General features: G+C 47.2%; 1 protein-coding gene across 3 annotated transcripts in view; it reads right to left on the bottom strand.

Annotated features, from left to right (window-relative positions):
* Positions 1–14,789, bottom strand: part of LOC103246597 (S-adenosyl-L-methionine-dependent tRNA 4-demethylwyosine synthase TYW1) — a 266,737-nt gene that overhangs the window by 244,666 nt on the left and 7,282 nt on the right. For all 3 annotated transcript variants that reach the window (XM_073012657.1, XM_037990534.2, XM_037990535.2), the window contains exons 4-6: positions 9,307–9,408; positions 6,606–6,800; positions 3,028–3,318 (exon numbers count right to left, since the gene is read on the bottom strand). In XM_073012657.1, coding sequence (XP_072868758.1) covers positions 3,028–3,318; positions 6,606–6,800; positions 9,307–9,408 — 588 coding nt within the window. The remainder of the gene's footprint in view (positions 1–3,027; positions 3,319–6,605; positions 6,801–9,306; positions 9,409–14,789) is intronic.

Below are 14,789 nucleotides of genomic sequence, written 5' to 3'. Positions count from 1 at the left end.
CCTCCCAAAGTGCTGGGATTACTGCCATCAGCCACCGCACCCAACCTGTTTTTTGTTTTTTAAGTTTGTTTAAACACATATAATTCTGGGGTGTCTTTATATTTATGGGAACAATCTAGTAGAGAAAAGAAATGAATGATACAGGAGAAGAGAAGCAATCAATGAAGGAACCCAGTCCTTGATTCCGCAGCATGGACAGATGTAGTCTGGGACAGGAACCAGATAGTTGGTCTTCTGAGCCAGGAGAGGTAGTGAAGATCTGGAAATGGGCTGGGGAGACACAGAGAGCTCCCCTCTGATGGCTTCAGATGGGAGCTGAGGGAAGGGGTGGGGAGGAAATGAGTACGGAGCAGTCATCTTGAAGAGTAAGAAGGGGAATTTGCAAGGGAAGTTGTGAGACTGTAGGGCACTTCTGAGTCTACACTTGAGCCTGTGGTCATGAATCTGTAGTCAAACAATCAGCAGCAGGCATGGGGAAGGCTGATGTGAAGGGGATGGTTTCAGGCTGGGCTGGGGTTTGGCCAATCAGGTTAGAAGAGTGAGTGAGAGGTAAAGCAATTGAAAAGGTTAAGGCTTGCCACGGTGGCTCACGACTGTAATCCCAGTACTTTGGGAGGCCAAGGTAGGTGGATCACCTGAGGTCAGGAGTTTGAGACCAGCCTGGCCAACATGGCAAAACCCCGTCTCTACTAAAAATACAGAAATTAGCTGGGCATGGTGGCACACACCTGTAATCCCAGTTACTTGGGAGGCTGAAGCAGGAGAATCCTTGAACCCAGGAGGCAGAGGTTGCAGTGAGCTGAGATTGCGCCACTTCACTCCAGCCTGGGAGACAAAGCAAGACTCCATCTCAAACAAAAGGGAAAAAAAAAATTGAAGATGTTTATAACAGAGTAAGGATAAAACTCAAAATGGGGTTTAAGGAGGGAAATGAAGTAAGCAGTTTCTACTACTCAATAAAAATGTATAGGTTCAGATGGGATTTTTTTTTTTTTTTTTTGAGATGGAGTCTTGCTCTGTCACCCAGTGCAGTGGTGTGATCTTAGCTCACTGCAAACTCCGTCTCTCAGGTTCAAGTGATTCTCCTGCCTCAGCCTCCCGAGTTGCTGGGATTACAAGCACCCGCCACCACGCCCAGCTAATTTTTGTATTTTTAGTAGAGACAGGGTTTCACCATGTTGGCCAGGCTGGTCTTGACTTCCTGACCTCATGATCTACCCACCTCATCCTCCCAAAGTGCTGGGATTACAAGCATGAGCCACTGCACCCGGCCAGATCAAAAGAATTTTAAAGGCCAGGCACAGTTGCTCACACCTATGATTCCAGCATTTTGGGAGGCCGGGCCAAGCGGATGGCTTGAGCCCAAGTGTTCAAAAAACCAGCCTAGGCAACATGGTGAAACCCTATCTCTGCAAAAAAAAAATAGACAAATTAGCTATGCCTAGTGGCACATGCCTATAATCCCAGCTATTTGGGAGGCTGAAGTGGGAGGATCACCACTGCCTGGGGAGGTCGAGGCTGCCGTGAGCCCTGATCACACTGTTGTACTCCAGACTAGGGGTGACAGAGTGAGACCCTGTATCAAAAAAAAAAAGGAATGTTGTTAAAGTAGAGGCCACAGAATAAGGTCATAGTGAGCATGACAGGAACTTGGATTTCAGATGTGCCCATGTAAGGGAGAGACCAGGGTCAGTGGAAAAATGGTTGCTGGAGGTGTGAAGGCCAGGAAACCGCAGGCCAGGGTGTTAAACAGATCATCCACAACGATGCCACGGCCTCAAAGAATAATGGTAGGAACAGGGGTGGAGAGAGAAGCAATGAGTCAGAATGCAAAGTCGCTGCTGAATGACGCAACTGACCAGGTGGCCTAAAGATAACAGCTGTGAAGACGACAGGAGTGTTACAGCCTGAAGATAGGAGCTTCATAGGAATTGGGGTATTTAAAGAAGGAAGCAAGAGAAACGCTCAGAATGTGAGGGAAAAAGAGCAGAATCTAGGATGACTTGCAGCCTTCAGTTTGAGTAACTAATGGAGTCATTGAAGTCAGGAGGTATGTGTGATCTGGGGATAATGAGATGTGAGCTCAGGCTGGGACAAATTTAACTTCTCTGTGGCTCCATTTTGCAACTTGCAAAATGTGGTAAAAATCTACTTGACTCTAACAATGCAAGGATTAAAGAAGAGATTTTGGTTGTGTGTGTGTTTTTTTTTTTTTTTGAGACTGAGTCTCACTCTGTCGCCCAGGCTGGAGTGCAGTCACGTGATCTCAGATCACTGCAACCTCCACCTCCCGGGTTCAAGCGATTCTTGTGCCTCAGCCTCTGAGTAGCTGGGATTACAGGTGCCCATCACCATGCCCAGCTAATTTTTGTCTTTTTAGTAGAGATGGGGTTTCGCCATGTTGGCCAGAATGGTCTCAAACTCCTGACTTCAAGTGATCCACCCACCTCGGCCTCCCAAAAGTGCTGGGATTACAAGTGCGAGCCACTGTGCCTGGCCTAAAGAAGACACTCTGGAAAGCATCTAGCACGATATGGCTTAATTCCTAAGGCCTCACTCTCTCTCTAAAACACCACCACATGAGTTTCACACCCTCCTTCTTTTTTTGTTATTGTTCCTATCTTTGTTTTTGAGGTAGGGTCTCACTCTGTTGCCCAGGCTGGAGGGCAGTGGTATGATCACAGCTCACTGCAGCCTCAAATTCCTGGGCTCAGGTGATCCTCCCAACTCCCCCTCCTACGTAGCTGAGACAACAGGCGTGCACCATCATGCCTTGCTAAACGTAAAATTATCGTGGTAAAGATAGGGTCTTGCTATGTTGCCCAGGCTGGTCCTGAACTCCTGGACTCAAGCAATACTCCCACCTTGGCCTCCCGAAGTGTGGGGATTACAAGTGCGAGCCACTGCACCCAGCAGATCTTCCTTCTAACCAGAAGCCAACGAGGTAGTTTATTGAGGAAGAGGTCAAGCTCGAGATCTCCAAGCAGAGGGGGAAAGCATGGAGAGATGGACACACAGGCAGTATACCTCAGTGTCTCTGTGATGCAATTCATCCTGCTCATGTGATCCTTCCTCCCTCTCCTCTGAGCCATGTTGGTGAGATTCACATTTGCCTTTCTTGCAGTGGCCGCCACAGGACTTCTTTCTCTCCCCTTTCTGAAGTGCCTGCAGCTGGGAGATGAACTTGGTCTTCCACGCTCTGAAGTCCGCCTCAATGCTGCCATGCTTGCTTTTAACCACGTTGCAGTCGCCCTCCCCTCGACTCATCACACGATGTGCGCCAAGCATCCAGAGCCACTTGTCAACATTTTTGCCAACCTGCAAGGAAAAGATAGGCTAAAAGCACTGTTCTCTAAATCAGGGTTTTCCAGACTGCTCTGCAAAAGCCCAAAGTCCTTCTGGGGCCCCTGGTCACGGGCTGCTGCTGAGGAAGAGGAAATTGCTTGGCACAATGACCTTCAAGCCTTCAAGTTCCAGCCTTGACCCAGAAGAGCTGCATTTTACGTATTCTACTTTTCTGCATTCAATTTTTTGTTAATCAAAAGGACAAACAAATCCCCTTTATCAAATGAAGGGTTAATGACTAAAACAAAAATTTGAAACCTACCATTCTATATCATATTAAGAACAAAACAGGAGTTAACAAAGTAAATGAGTTCCAAAAATGTAACAAAGCCTATGGGGCCTAAGCTGATTCAGTTATAAAATGAAAATGTAATCAATTTGGCAAAATTCGTGATTTCCTAAACTCAATAATTTATTTCACTGTGATATGAAGCAATTAAGCTGAGGAACAGAGGTTATCAGAGGCACAGTTAAGAGCTCAAAAACTTAATCAGCTTCCTCAGTGGCAAGGCATTAAACAAAATATTTACATATCTAGACCAGGTGCAGTGTCTCACGCCTGTAATCCCAGCACTCTGGGAGGCTGAGGCAGGCAGACTGCTTGAGGCCTTGAGGCCAGGAGTTCAAAACCAGCCTGGCCAACATGGTGAGACCCCCGTCTCTACTAAAAATACAAAAATTAGTGTTGCATGGTGGCCCATGCATGTAATTCAGGCTACTTGGAAGGCCGAGGCATGAGAATTCCTTGAACCCAGGAGGCAGAGATTGCAATGAGCCGAGACTATCCCATTGCACTCCAGCCTGGGCAAGAGAGTGACTCTGTCTCAACAAAAAGAAAATTTACATATCTGAATTTGCCCATTCATAATCTAATTTCTTTGAAAATATGGGGATAGGCCAGGTGCAGTGGCTCATGCCTATAATTCCAGCACTTCGGGAGACTGGGGCGAGAAGCATGCTCAAGCCCGAGTTCAACACCAGCCTGGGCACCAAAGGAAAACCCGGCCTCTACAAAAAATACGAAAACTAGCTGGATGTGGTGGGCGCCTGTGGTCCCAGCTACTCAGTAGGCTAAGGTGGGAGGATCACCTGAGCCCAGGGAGGTCGAGGCTGCAGCAAGTTATGATCATGCCACTGAACTCCAACCTAGGCAGCACAGTGAGATCCTGTCTCAAAAAACACATAATCAAAAATGTTTTTAATGAAAATACGGGGCAAAATCTACATTGTGACACAATAGAATGAAAACAGCTTTTATTTTATTTTATTTTATTTTATTTTTTTTTGAGACAGAGTCTCGCTGTGTCGCCCAGGCTGGAGTGCAGTGGCGCGATCTCGGCTCACTGCAAGCTCCACCTCCCGGGTTCACGCCATTCTCCTGCCTCAGCCTCCTGAGTAGCTGGGAATACAGGCGCCCGCCACCGCGCCCGGCTAATTTTTTGTATTTTTAGTAGAGACGGGGTTTCACCGTGGTCTCGATCTCCTGACCTTGTGATCCGCCCGCCTCAGCTTCCCAAAGTGCTGGGATTACAGGCGTGAGCCACCGCGCCCGGCCTTTATTTATTTATTTTTTTTTTTGAGACGGAGTTTCACTCATTACCCAGGCTGGAGTACAATGGTACGACCTCGGCTCACTGCAACCTCCACCTCCCGGGTTAAAGTGATTCTCCTGCCTCAGCCTCCCAAGTAGCTGGGATTACAGGCACGCACCACCATGCCCGGCTAATTTTGTATTTTTAGTAGAGATGGGGGTCTCTCCATGTTGGTCAGGCTGGGGTCGAACTCCCGACCTCAGGTGATCCGCCCGCCTCTGCCTCCCAAAGTGCTGGGATTACAGGTGTGAGCCACTGCGCCTAGCCGAAAACAGCTTTTAAAGAAAACTTCCCACCTCCACCGTCACTCATACTCCACAAGAGACAGACAGCCAGGCAGGGCCCATCCCTAGGAAGAGGTACACAATGCAAATGACCAAGAAACTGAGAGGCTCCATCGTTTCATTGTTTTCAAGTGTAAAGAACAGGATGCAAAAGGAACCAAGTTAATTTCATTTAGAAAAATAGCCCAGGAAAACTACCCAAAAATTTTAATGTTTTATTACATAAAGGGCAATGAATGTTTTTTTCTCCACTTCCCTTGAAAAATTCATGATTGTTTTAAACTGAGTTCAGGCTGGACATGCTCACGCCTGTAATCCCAGCAATTTGGGAGGCCAAGTTGGGTAGGACTGCTTGAGGCAGGAGTTTGAACCAAGCCTGGGCAACACAGTGAGAGACCCTAATCTCTACAAAAAATTAAAACATTAGCAAGGGGTGGTGGTACACACTTACAGTTCCAGCTACTAGGGAGGCTGACTTGGGAGGATCCCTTGAGCCTAGGACTTCAAGATTCAGAGAATTCTGATCAGGTCACTGCATTCCAGCCTAGGCGACAAAGCAAGACCCTGTCTCAAAAAAAATAAAAATAGCCAGGCGTGGTGGCTCACACCTGTAATCCCAGCACTTTAGGAGGCCGAGGCGGGTGGATCACGAGGTCAGGAGATCGAGACCATCCTGGCTAACACAGTGAAATCCCGTCTCTACCAAAAATACAAAAAAAAATTAGCCGAGCGTGGTGGTGGGCGCCTGTAGTCCCAGCTACTCAGGAGGCTGAGGCAGGAGAATGGCGCGAACCTGGGAGGTGGAGCCTGCAGTGAGCCAAGATCACGCCACTGTACTCCAGCCTGGGTGACAGAGCAAGACTCCGTCTCAAAAAATATAAATAAATAAAAATAAAAATAATTTTTAAAAAAATTTTTTAAAAGAGTTCACCTGCATTAAGAGCTTGGGCAGGCCAGGCATGGTGACTCACAACTGTAATCCCAGCACTTTGGGAGGCCAAGGTGGGTGGATCACCTGAGGTTACGCGTTCAAGACCAGCCTGGCCAACATGAAGAAACCCCGTCTCTACTAAAAATACAAAAATTTGTTGGGCATGGTGGCGGGCGCCTGTAATCCCAGCTACTCAGGAGGCTGAGGCAGGAGAATCGCTTGAACCCGGGAGGTGGAAGTCGCAGTGAGCTGAGATGGCGTCACTGCATTCCAGCCTGGGCGACAGAGCAAAACTCTGTCTCAATCGATCAATAAATAAAATAACAGAAGAAACGTATTTATTTATAGCTACCAAAGTCTGTGGATTACTTCACATATGTGTGTGTGTACGTGTGTATGTGTGTGTGTGTATCTACAGGGAGAATTTATTTCTATAACTCAATATAGACCTACCTTGTTGAAGTGGCTGGCATAGGCAGAATTTCCCAGGCCAAACACCGCATATCTCATACCCTTCAGGTAACTTTTGCCAAATCGAAAATCACTGGACGCTTCCTCTAACCATTTGCAGAACCACTCTGCACTTTCAGTTGGTCGGCCATCAGTATATGTCGCAACCAGGAACACACAGACATTTTTACTAGTCACCTAACCAAGAAAGTAATTGTTTCAGTAGAATATTCAAGGCATAAATTATCTCAATGAAGAAAAATCCTTTGAAAAAATGCATACTCATCTCTAAGAACAAAGGGCTTGCTGTCTTTTTGGTTTTTTTTTTTTTTTTTGAGACAGAGTCTCGCTTTGTCACACAGGCTAGAGTGCAATGGCATGATCTCAGCTCACTGCAACCTCCACCTCCCGAGTTTAAGCAATTCTCATGCCTCAGCCTCCCAAGTAGCTGGGACTACAGGCGTGCACCACCACGGCTAATTTTTCTATTTTCAATAGAGATGAGGTTTCACCATGTTGCCCAGGCTGCCCTATATGCCTGAGCTCAAGCGATCCACCAGCCCTGACGTCTCAACTTGCTGGGATTATAGGCAAGAGCCACCATGCCTGGCCTCTATTTTTTTAAAGAAAGTTTTAGTGGAACACAGCCACGCTCATTCATTTACATATTATCTATGGCTGTTTTGTGCCTCAGTGACAAAACGGAGTAGCTGCCCGGCCCACAAAGGTGAAGATAGTTACTACCTGGCCCTTTACGTGAAAGTTTGTCAACCCCAGCTCCATGTGCTGCTTCTTTTGTTTTTAGATGGAGATTTGCTTTTGTCACCCAGGTTGGAGGGCAATGGCACAATCTCGGCTCACTGCGACCTCTGCCTCCCAGGTTCAAGCAATTCTCCTGCCTCAGCCTCCCGAGTAGCTGGGATTACAGGCGCCCGCCACCATGCCCAGCTAATTTTTGTATTTTTAGTAGAGATGTGATTTCACCATGTTAGCCAGGTTGGTCTCGAACTCTTGACCTCAGGTGATCTGCCCACCTCGGTCTCCCAAAGTGCTGGGATTATAGGCGTGAGCCACCACGCCCAGCCTCTAACTGCTTCTCTGACTCTACCTGCATCAGCGTCACCAGGAGCACTGTTCAAGCTCCACAGTGCGGCTAGGCTAAGTCCTGAGATTCTGCATTTCTGGCAAGTTCACAGGAGATGCTGATGCTGCTGGCTCAGGGGCCACACTTTGAGAATCACTGCCGTAGGGTGAAATCCCCTAACTGGGCATGACTGGAGAAAGGGGAGAAATATTTTTCAGATGAAGAAATTAAACCCTCATAGATATTAAGTAATAGGCCCGGGCACAGTAGCTGATGCCTGTAATCCCAGCACTACGGGAGGCCGAGGTAAATAAATCACCTGATGTCAGGAGTTCGAGACCAGCCTGGCCAACATGGTGAAACCCCGACTTTACTAAAAATACAAAAATTAGCCAGGAGTGGTGGTGGGCACCTGTAATCCCAGCTACTCAGGAGGCTGAGGCAGAAGAATCACTTGGACCCTGGAGATGGAGGTTGCAGTGAGCCAAGATCATACCATTGTACTCCAGCCTGGGCAACAAGAGCAAAACTCCATTAAAAAAATATATATATATATATATATTAACTAATGCATTGAGGTCACACAGCTAATAAGAGACTTCTCTGATTCCCAAACCCATACTCTTTCTGCTCTTGACCTTTTGGTTGGACTGTCCATGGTCTACAAGCATAACACACTGCCATCAATAACAATCCTTCCTTGATTAAGAGATTCAAAACAGGGGGGAGGGCTGGGCATACCTATAATCCTAGTACTTTGGGAGACTGAGGCCAGGAGTTCGAGACCTGCCTGGGCAACACAGTGAGACCGTATCTCTATAAAAAATCTTTTAAAATTAGCTGGGCATGGCAGCACACACCTATAATCTCAGCTACTTTCGGAGGCTGAGAAAGGAGGATCACTTGAGCCTGGGAGGTTGAAATTGCACCACTGCACTCCAGAGCCTGGGTGAGAGAGTGAGAGCCCGTCTCAAAAAAATACATTAAAAAAAATAAAAATAGTAGGGGCCAAGCACAGTGGCTCACGTCTGTAATCCCAGCACTTTGGAAGGCCAAGGCGGGCGGATCACTTGAGGCCAGGAGTTTGAGACCAGCCTGGCCAACATGGTAAAACCTTGTCTCCAGCAAAAAATAAAAATAAATAAATAAATAAATAAATAAATAAATTAGCTGGGCATGGTGGCGCATGCCTGTAAATCCCAGCTACTTGGGAGGCTGACACAGGAGAATCACTTGAACCTGGAGATGGACATTGCACTGAACTGAGATTGCACCACTGCACTCCAGCCGGGGTGACATAGTGAGACTCCATCTCAAAAAAAAAAAAAGAAAATTGTGGGAAAGAGTGAACTTCCAACCACCCAAGCTTTCTCACCTCTAGCCCTGCCCCAGGAGAATTTAACAAACCTGAAGGACAAGTCCCACACCAGGTGAGAATCGAGAACCTCACCCCACATTCAACGCTCTGATTCACATTGGAATTCAACTAACTGAAATCCCGTAGCATGAAAATTAAATTTACTCTGAAGATTCTAGTTACCTAATTAAATTTATTCTGAAGACTGCAGGTCAGTTAAATTTGAGAATTCTGATTAAAGAAAAAATAAGACAATTACCAACCTCTTCTATCAGATGATCATCCGGATCATATTCTTTTAGATTAATAATTGCCACAGGCAGATCCAGGGACGTAACTGCTTCAGCAAGAACTGTTGCAAATCCCTAATAGGACAAAAAAAAAATCAAATAAAGTCTTCAATGAACCAAATACAGCCCTCATTTATCCCTGTTGGCACAAGAATGTGGCAGTCCTCATGAAAAATGTCTTCAGTGACTGATATGTATCTTCATGAATACAAATTCTTTTTTTTTTTTTTTTTTTTTGAGACGGAGTCTCGCTCTGTCTCCCAGGCTGGAGTGCTGTGGCCGGATCTCAGTTCACGGCAAGCTCCGCCTCCCGGGTTCCCGCCATTCTCCTGCCTCAGCCTCCCGAGTAGCTGGGACTACAGGCGCCCGCCACCTCGCCCGGCTAGTTTTTTGTATTTTTTAGTAGAGACGGGGTTTCACCGGGTTAGCCAGGATGGTCTCGATCTCCTGACCTTGTGATCCACCCGTCTCGGCCTCCCAAAGTGCTGGGATTACAGGCTTGAGCCACCGCGCCCGGCCCATGAACACAAATTCTATCCTCACCCTTACCATTTTCTTGGGCACTATTACAGAGGTCATTCGTGTTGTTCTCATCTGATCAGGGTTTACGTAGGACTGAATCCAATTTGGCTTTGGATGATCAATCTGCCTTGCCCTACTAGATTAAACTTATCAGCCAGGCAAGATGGCTCATGCCTGTAATCCCAGTACTTTGGGAGGCTGAGGTGGGAGGATCACTTGAGGCCAAGCCTGGGCAGCAAAGTGAGACCTCATCTCTATAAAAAAAATTTAAAAATTAGCCAGGTGTAATGGCACATACCTGTAGTCCCAGCTACTCAAGAGGCTGAGACAGGAAGATCCCCTGAGCCCAGGGGTTAGAGGAAACAGTGAGCTATGATCACACCAATGCACTCTAGCCTGGGCCACTGACTGAGATCCTGTCTCATAAAGAAAATAATATATTAAAAAAGAATAAACACAGAGAAGTGCAAAAAGAAATAGTGAAGAATGGGCTGGGCACAGTGACTCACACCTGTAATCCCAGTACTTTGGGAGGCCAAGGCAGGCAGACCACTTGAGGTCAGGAATTCAAGACTAGCCTGAACATGGTAAAACCAGTCTCTACTAAAAATACAAAATTAGACAGGCATGGTGGCCCACACCTGTAATCTCAGCTACTCGGGAGGCTGAGGCAGGAGAATCACTTGAATCCAGGAGGTAGAGGCTGCAGTGAGCCAAGATTGCACTCCAGCCTGGGCAACAAAACTCCATCTCCAAAAAAATAAATAAATAAAATAAAAGAAATAGTGAAGAGTGAAAAGAATGGGAAACATGAAAAGAAGCTGGTTAACAGACAGGAAAAAGCCCTAGGGAAGAGTTCACAGGGCTGCCAGAACCCCAGAGAAGCTCTGGGCTCCGAGCAGCCACTGCAACAAAAGATGGCATGAATGTCTTTTGTATGCTAATGAGATGACTTATTGGAGTGAGGCCTCAGGTAGCTTCAGGATGGAGGCTGGTTGCCAGAGAAACTGACGAGAGGTTAAACTCAGCACCTCCTACCTCGGCCCCAACAGGGAACACTAGGGAGAGAAGAGGAACTGGAGATTGAGCTTATTCACCAAGGCCAATAATTTAATCAATCGTGAACATGTAATGGAGCCTCCAAGAAAAACCCCTGAAACAATGGGGATTGTTTTGGTGAACATACCAGTGTTCCGGGGGGGGAGACTCGGCCAGAGACGGTCTGGAAGCCCTGCTCAACCCTCACCCCTCCATAGCCGGCCCTGTGCAGCTCTTCCATTCGGCCGTTCCTGAGTTGCATCCTTTATAATAAACTAGTAAACATAAGTCAAGCAACTTCCTGAGGTCTGTGAGTCATCCTACAGAACCTCAGGAGGCAGTGGTGCGGAACCCTAAATTTAAAGCCGGGACTTGTGACTGGTGTCTGAAGTGGGGGCAGTCTTGTGGGCTAATGGTAACTCCCAATAGTAAGCATGAGAACTGGTATAGAAAAAGGACAGGTTGGCCGGGCGTGGTGGCTCACACGCCTGTAATCCCAGCACTTTGGGAAGCTGAGGTGGACAGATCACTTGAGATCAGGAGTTCGAGACCAGCCTGACCAACACGGTGAAACCCCGTCTCTACTAAAAATACAAAAATTAGCTGGGCATGGTGGTGGGCACCTGTAATCCCAGCTACTCGGGAGGCTGAGGGAGGAGAATTGCTTGAACCCAGAAGGCGGAGGTTGCAGTGAGCCGGGATCATGCCACTGCACGCCAGCCTGGACAACAGAGCGAGACTCTGTCTCAAAAAAAAAAGAAAAGAAGAAAAAGAAAAAAGGTATTTGGGGGTCAGAAAACACTACTGCAGCAGGCCTCAAGAACTGACAAAGTATGGATATTCGTCCCCTCCAAATATCATAAACATGTAATCTCCAATGTTGGAGGTGAGCTCCAACAGGAGGTGTATGGGTCATGGGGGTGGGTCCCTCATGAGTGGCTTTGTGACCAGTGAAGGGTCTTGACTAGGAGTTGACCAGGTTCTTCGCATGTTGAACAAATAATTGAAAAAAATGCACAAGCAAAGCAACAAAAGAACAAAGCAACAAAAACACAGATTTATTGATGGGAAGGTACACTCTACAGAGAGGAAGCAGGATTGAGCAAGTGGCTCAGGAGGTCCAGTTGTAATGTTCCTTGGGTTTTTATTAAGCTAGAAGAATTTGGTAACACCCCCAGGTACCCTTTGGAGGCTTCCAATTGGTTACACCCTGTATAAATGAAGAATTGGCTCGTGGCCAATCAGAGGTTGAAGTAGAGGTGTGGCCTGTGGCCAATCAGAGGCTGAAGTGGAGTTACACCCTATGCAAATAAAGAATTGGTCCACAGCCAATCAGAGGCTAAAGCTTTCCTTTCAGTTTAATTCAAGGAAGTCAGCCACAGGTTGGCCTTAGGCTCTCGCTCTGCAGACTCTACTCTCATACCTCAGCTTGCTACCCTACCCTTGGTGTCTTGAGTTCTTGCCCTATTAGTTCATAGCTGGCTGTTAAAAAAAAAAGCCTCACATCTCTCCCTACTCTTTCGCTCCCTCTCTTACCACGTGGTACCTGTTCCTCCATGGGTGGAAATTTCCTGAAGCTTTATCAGAAGCCAAGTGGATGTTGGCACCATGCTTGTCCAGTCTGCAGAACCATGAATCAAATAAACCTCTTTTCTTTATAAATTACAGTATTAGTCCATTCTTGTATTGCTATAAAAAAGTACTTGGCTGGGCATGGGGGCTCATGTCTGTAATCCCAGCACTTTGGGAGGCCGAGGCAGGCAGATCACTTGAGGTCAGGAATTCAAGACCAGCCTGGGCAACATGGTGGAACCCATCTCTACCAAAAATACAAAAAATTAGCTGGGCATGGTGGCAGGTACCTGTGCTCCAGCTACTTGGGAGGCTGAGGTGGAAGGATCGCTTGAGCCTGGGAGGCAGAGGTTGCAGTGAGCCGAGATCACGCCACTGTACTCCAGCCTGGGCAACTGCGCGAGGCTCCATCTCAAAAAAAAAAAAGAAAAGAAAAAAAATACCGGAGACTGGGAAATTTATTTAAAAAAAAAAAAAAAAAAAAAAAAAGGTTTAGGGCCAGGCACGGTGTCTCACGCCTATAATCCCAGCACTTTGGGAGGCCAAGGTGTGTGGATCACGAGGTGAGGAGATCAAGACCATCCTGGCTAACCTGGTGAAATCCCATCTCTACTAAAAACACAAAAAATTAGCCGGGTGTGGTGGCGGGCGCCTGTGATCCCAGCTACTCAGGAGGCTGAGGTAGGAGAATACCATGAACCCGGGAGGCGGAGCTTGCAGTGAGCTGAGATGGCGCCATTGCATTCCAGCCTGGGTGACAGAGCGAGACTCCGTCTCAAAAAAAAAAAAAGAGAGAGGTTTAATTGGCTCACAGTTCTGCAGACTGTACAGGAAGTGTAAAGGCATCTGCTTCTGAGGAAGCCTCAAGGAGACTCCAATCTTGGTGGAAGGCAAAGGGGGAGCAGGCACATGACATGGCAGGAGCAAGAAAGAGAAGGAGGAGGTGCCACACACTTTTAAACAGCCAGATCTCATGAGAACTCACTCACTGTCGTGAGGACAGTACATGGTAGATGGTGCTAAACCACTCAAGTGAAATCCGCCCCCAAGATCCAAGCACCTGCCACCAGGCCCCACCTCCAACACTGGGAACTACGATTCGACGTTAAGATCTGGTGGGGACACAGACCCAAACCATATCAATTACCCAGTGCAGGTATTCCTTTAGGGCAATGCAAAACAGACTAACACAAGGATAAGGTGAGATTTGAGCCAAAGCTGAAGGAACTGGGAGAACTATGAGGTTATCCCAGGCGGCAGGAACAGTGAAGCGCAAAGGCCCGAAGGAGGTTACTAAGACTGAAAAAAGGGGACCAAGGAGATGGGGTAAGAGAGTTAACAAAGAGCCACAAGCGTAGGATCTCTGGGCCACTGTGAGGGCTTTGGCATTGACTCTTGAACGAAGGGGTCAGTGCGGGGTTTTAAGCAGAGGGATGATGTGATTTCACCCAAGTTTTCAGTCACTGAGGTTGCTGAGTTGAGAGTATACTGGAGTCAGAAGAGGGCCGAATGGTACTGAATCAGAAAGACTGTCTCAGTCCATTTTGCTATAAAGGAGTACCTGAGACTGGGTAATCTATGTTTTTTCTTTTATTTTTTTTTGAGACAAGGTCTCACTCTGTCGCCCAGGCTGGAGTGCAGTGGCACAGTCATGGCTCACTGCAGTCTTGACCTCCAGGGCTCAAGCAATCCTCCCACCTCAGCCGCCCGAGTAGCTAGGACTACAGGCACACGCCACCATGCCCAGCTAATTTTTTAATTTTTTGTACAGATAGAGTTTTGTCATGTTGCACCGGTTGGTCTCAAACTCCTGGGCTCAAGTGATCCACCTGCCTTGGCCTCCCAAGGTGCTGGGATTATAGGCGTGAGGCACTGTGCGTAGCTCAATCTGTTTTAAAAAGGTTTATTTAATGCAGAGAACCCTAGTGAGATATTACATAAGATGGCCATTGCCAAGACACATAATCATCAGATTCTCCAAGGTCGAAATGAAAGAAAAAATGTGAAAGGCAGCTAGAGAGAAGAGCCAGGTCAGTTACATAGGGAATCCCACCAGGGTAACAGTGAACCTTTCAGCAGAAACCCTACAATCCAGAAGAGATGGGGGCCTATATTCAGCGTTCTTAAAGAAAAGAAATTTCAGGCAGGGCATGGTGGCTCACATCTGTAATCCCATCACTTTGGGCGCCAGATACGGCTGAATCACCTGAGGTCAGGAGTTAGAGACCAGCCTGACCAACGTGATGAAACCTCGTCTCTTCTAAAAATGCAAAAATTAGCCAGACGTGGTGGCGCGCACCTGTAGCCTCAGCTACTCGGGAGGC

Source organism: Chlorocebus sabaeus, chromosome 28 (assembly GCF_047675955.1).
Source record: "Chlorocebus sabaeus isolate Y175 chromosome 28, mChlSab1.0.hap1, whole genome shotgun sequence".
Taxonomy (NCBI): Eukaryota; Metazoa; Chordata; class Mammalia; order Primates; family Cercopithecidae; genus Chlorocebus; species Chlorocebus sabaeus.
The sequence above is the reverse complement of the archived record's forward strand: the minus strand, read 5'-3'. Positions and strand labels throughout refer to the sequence as shown.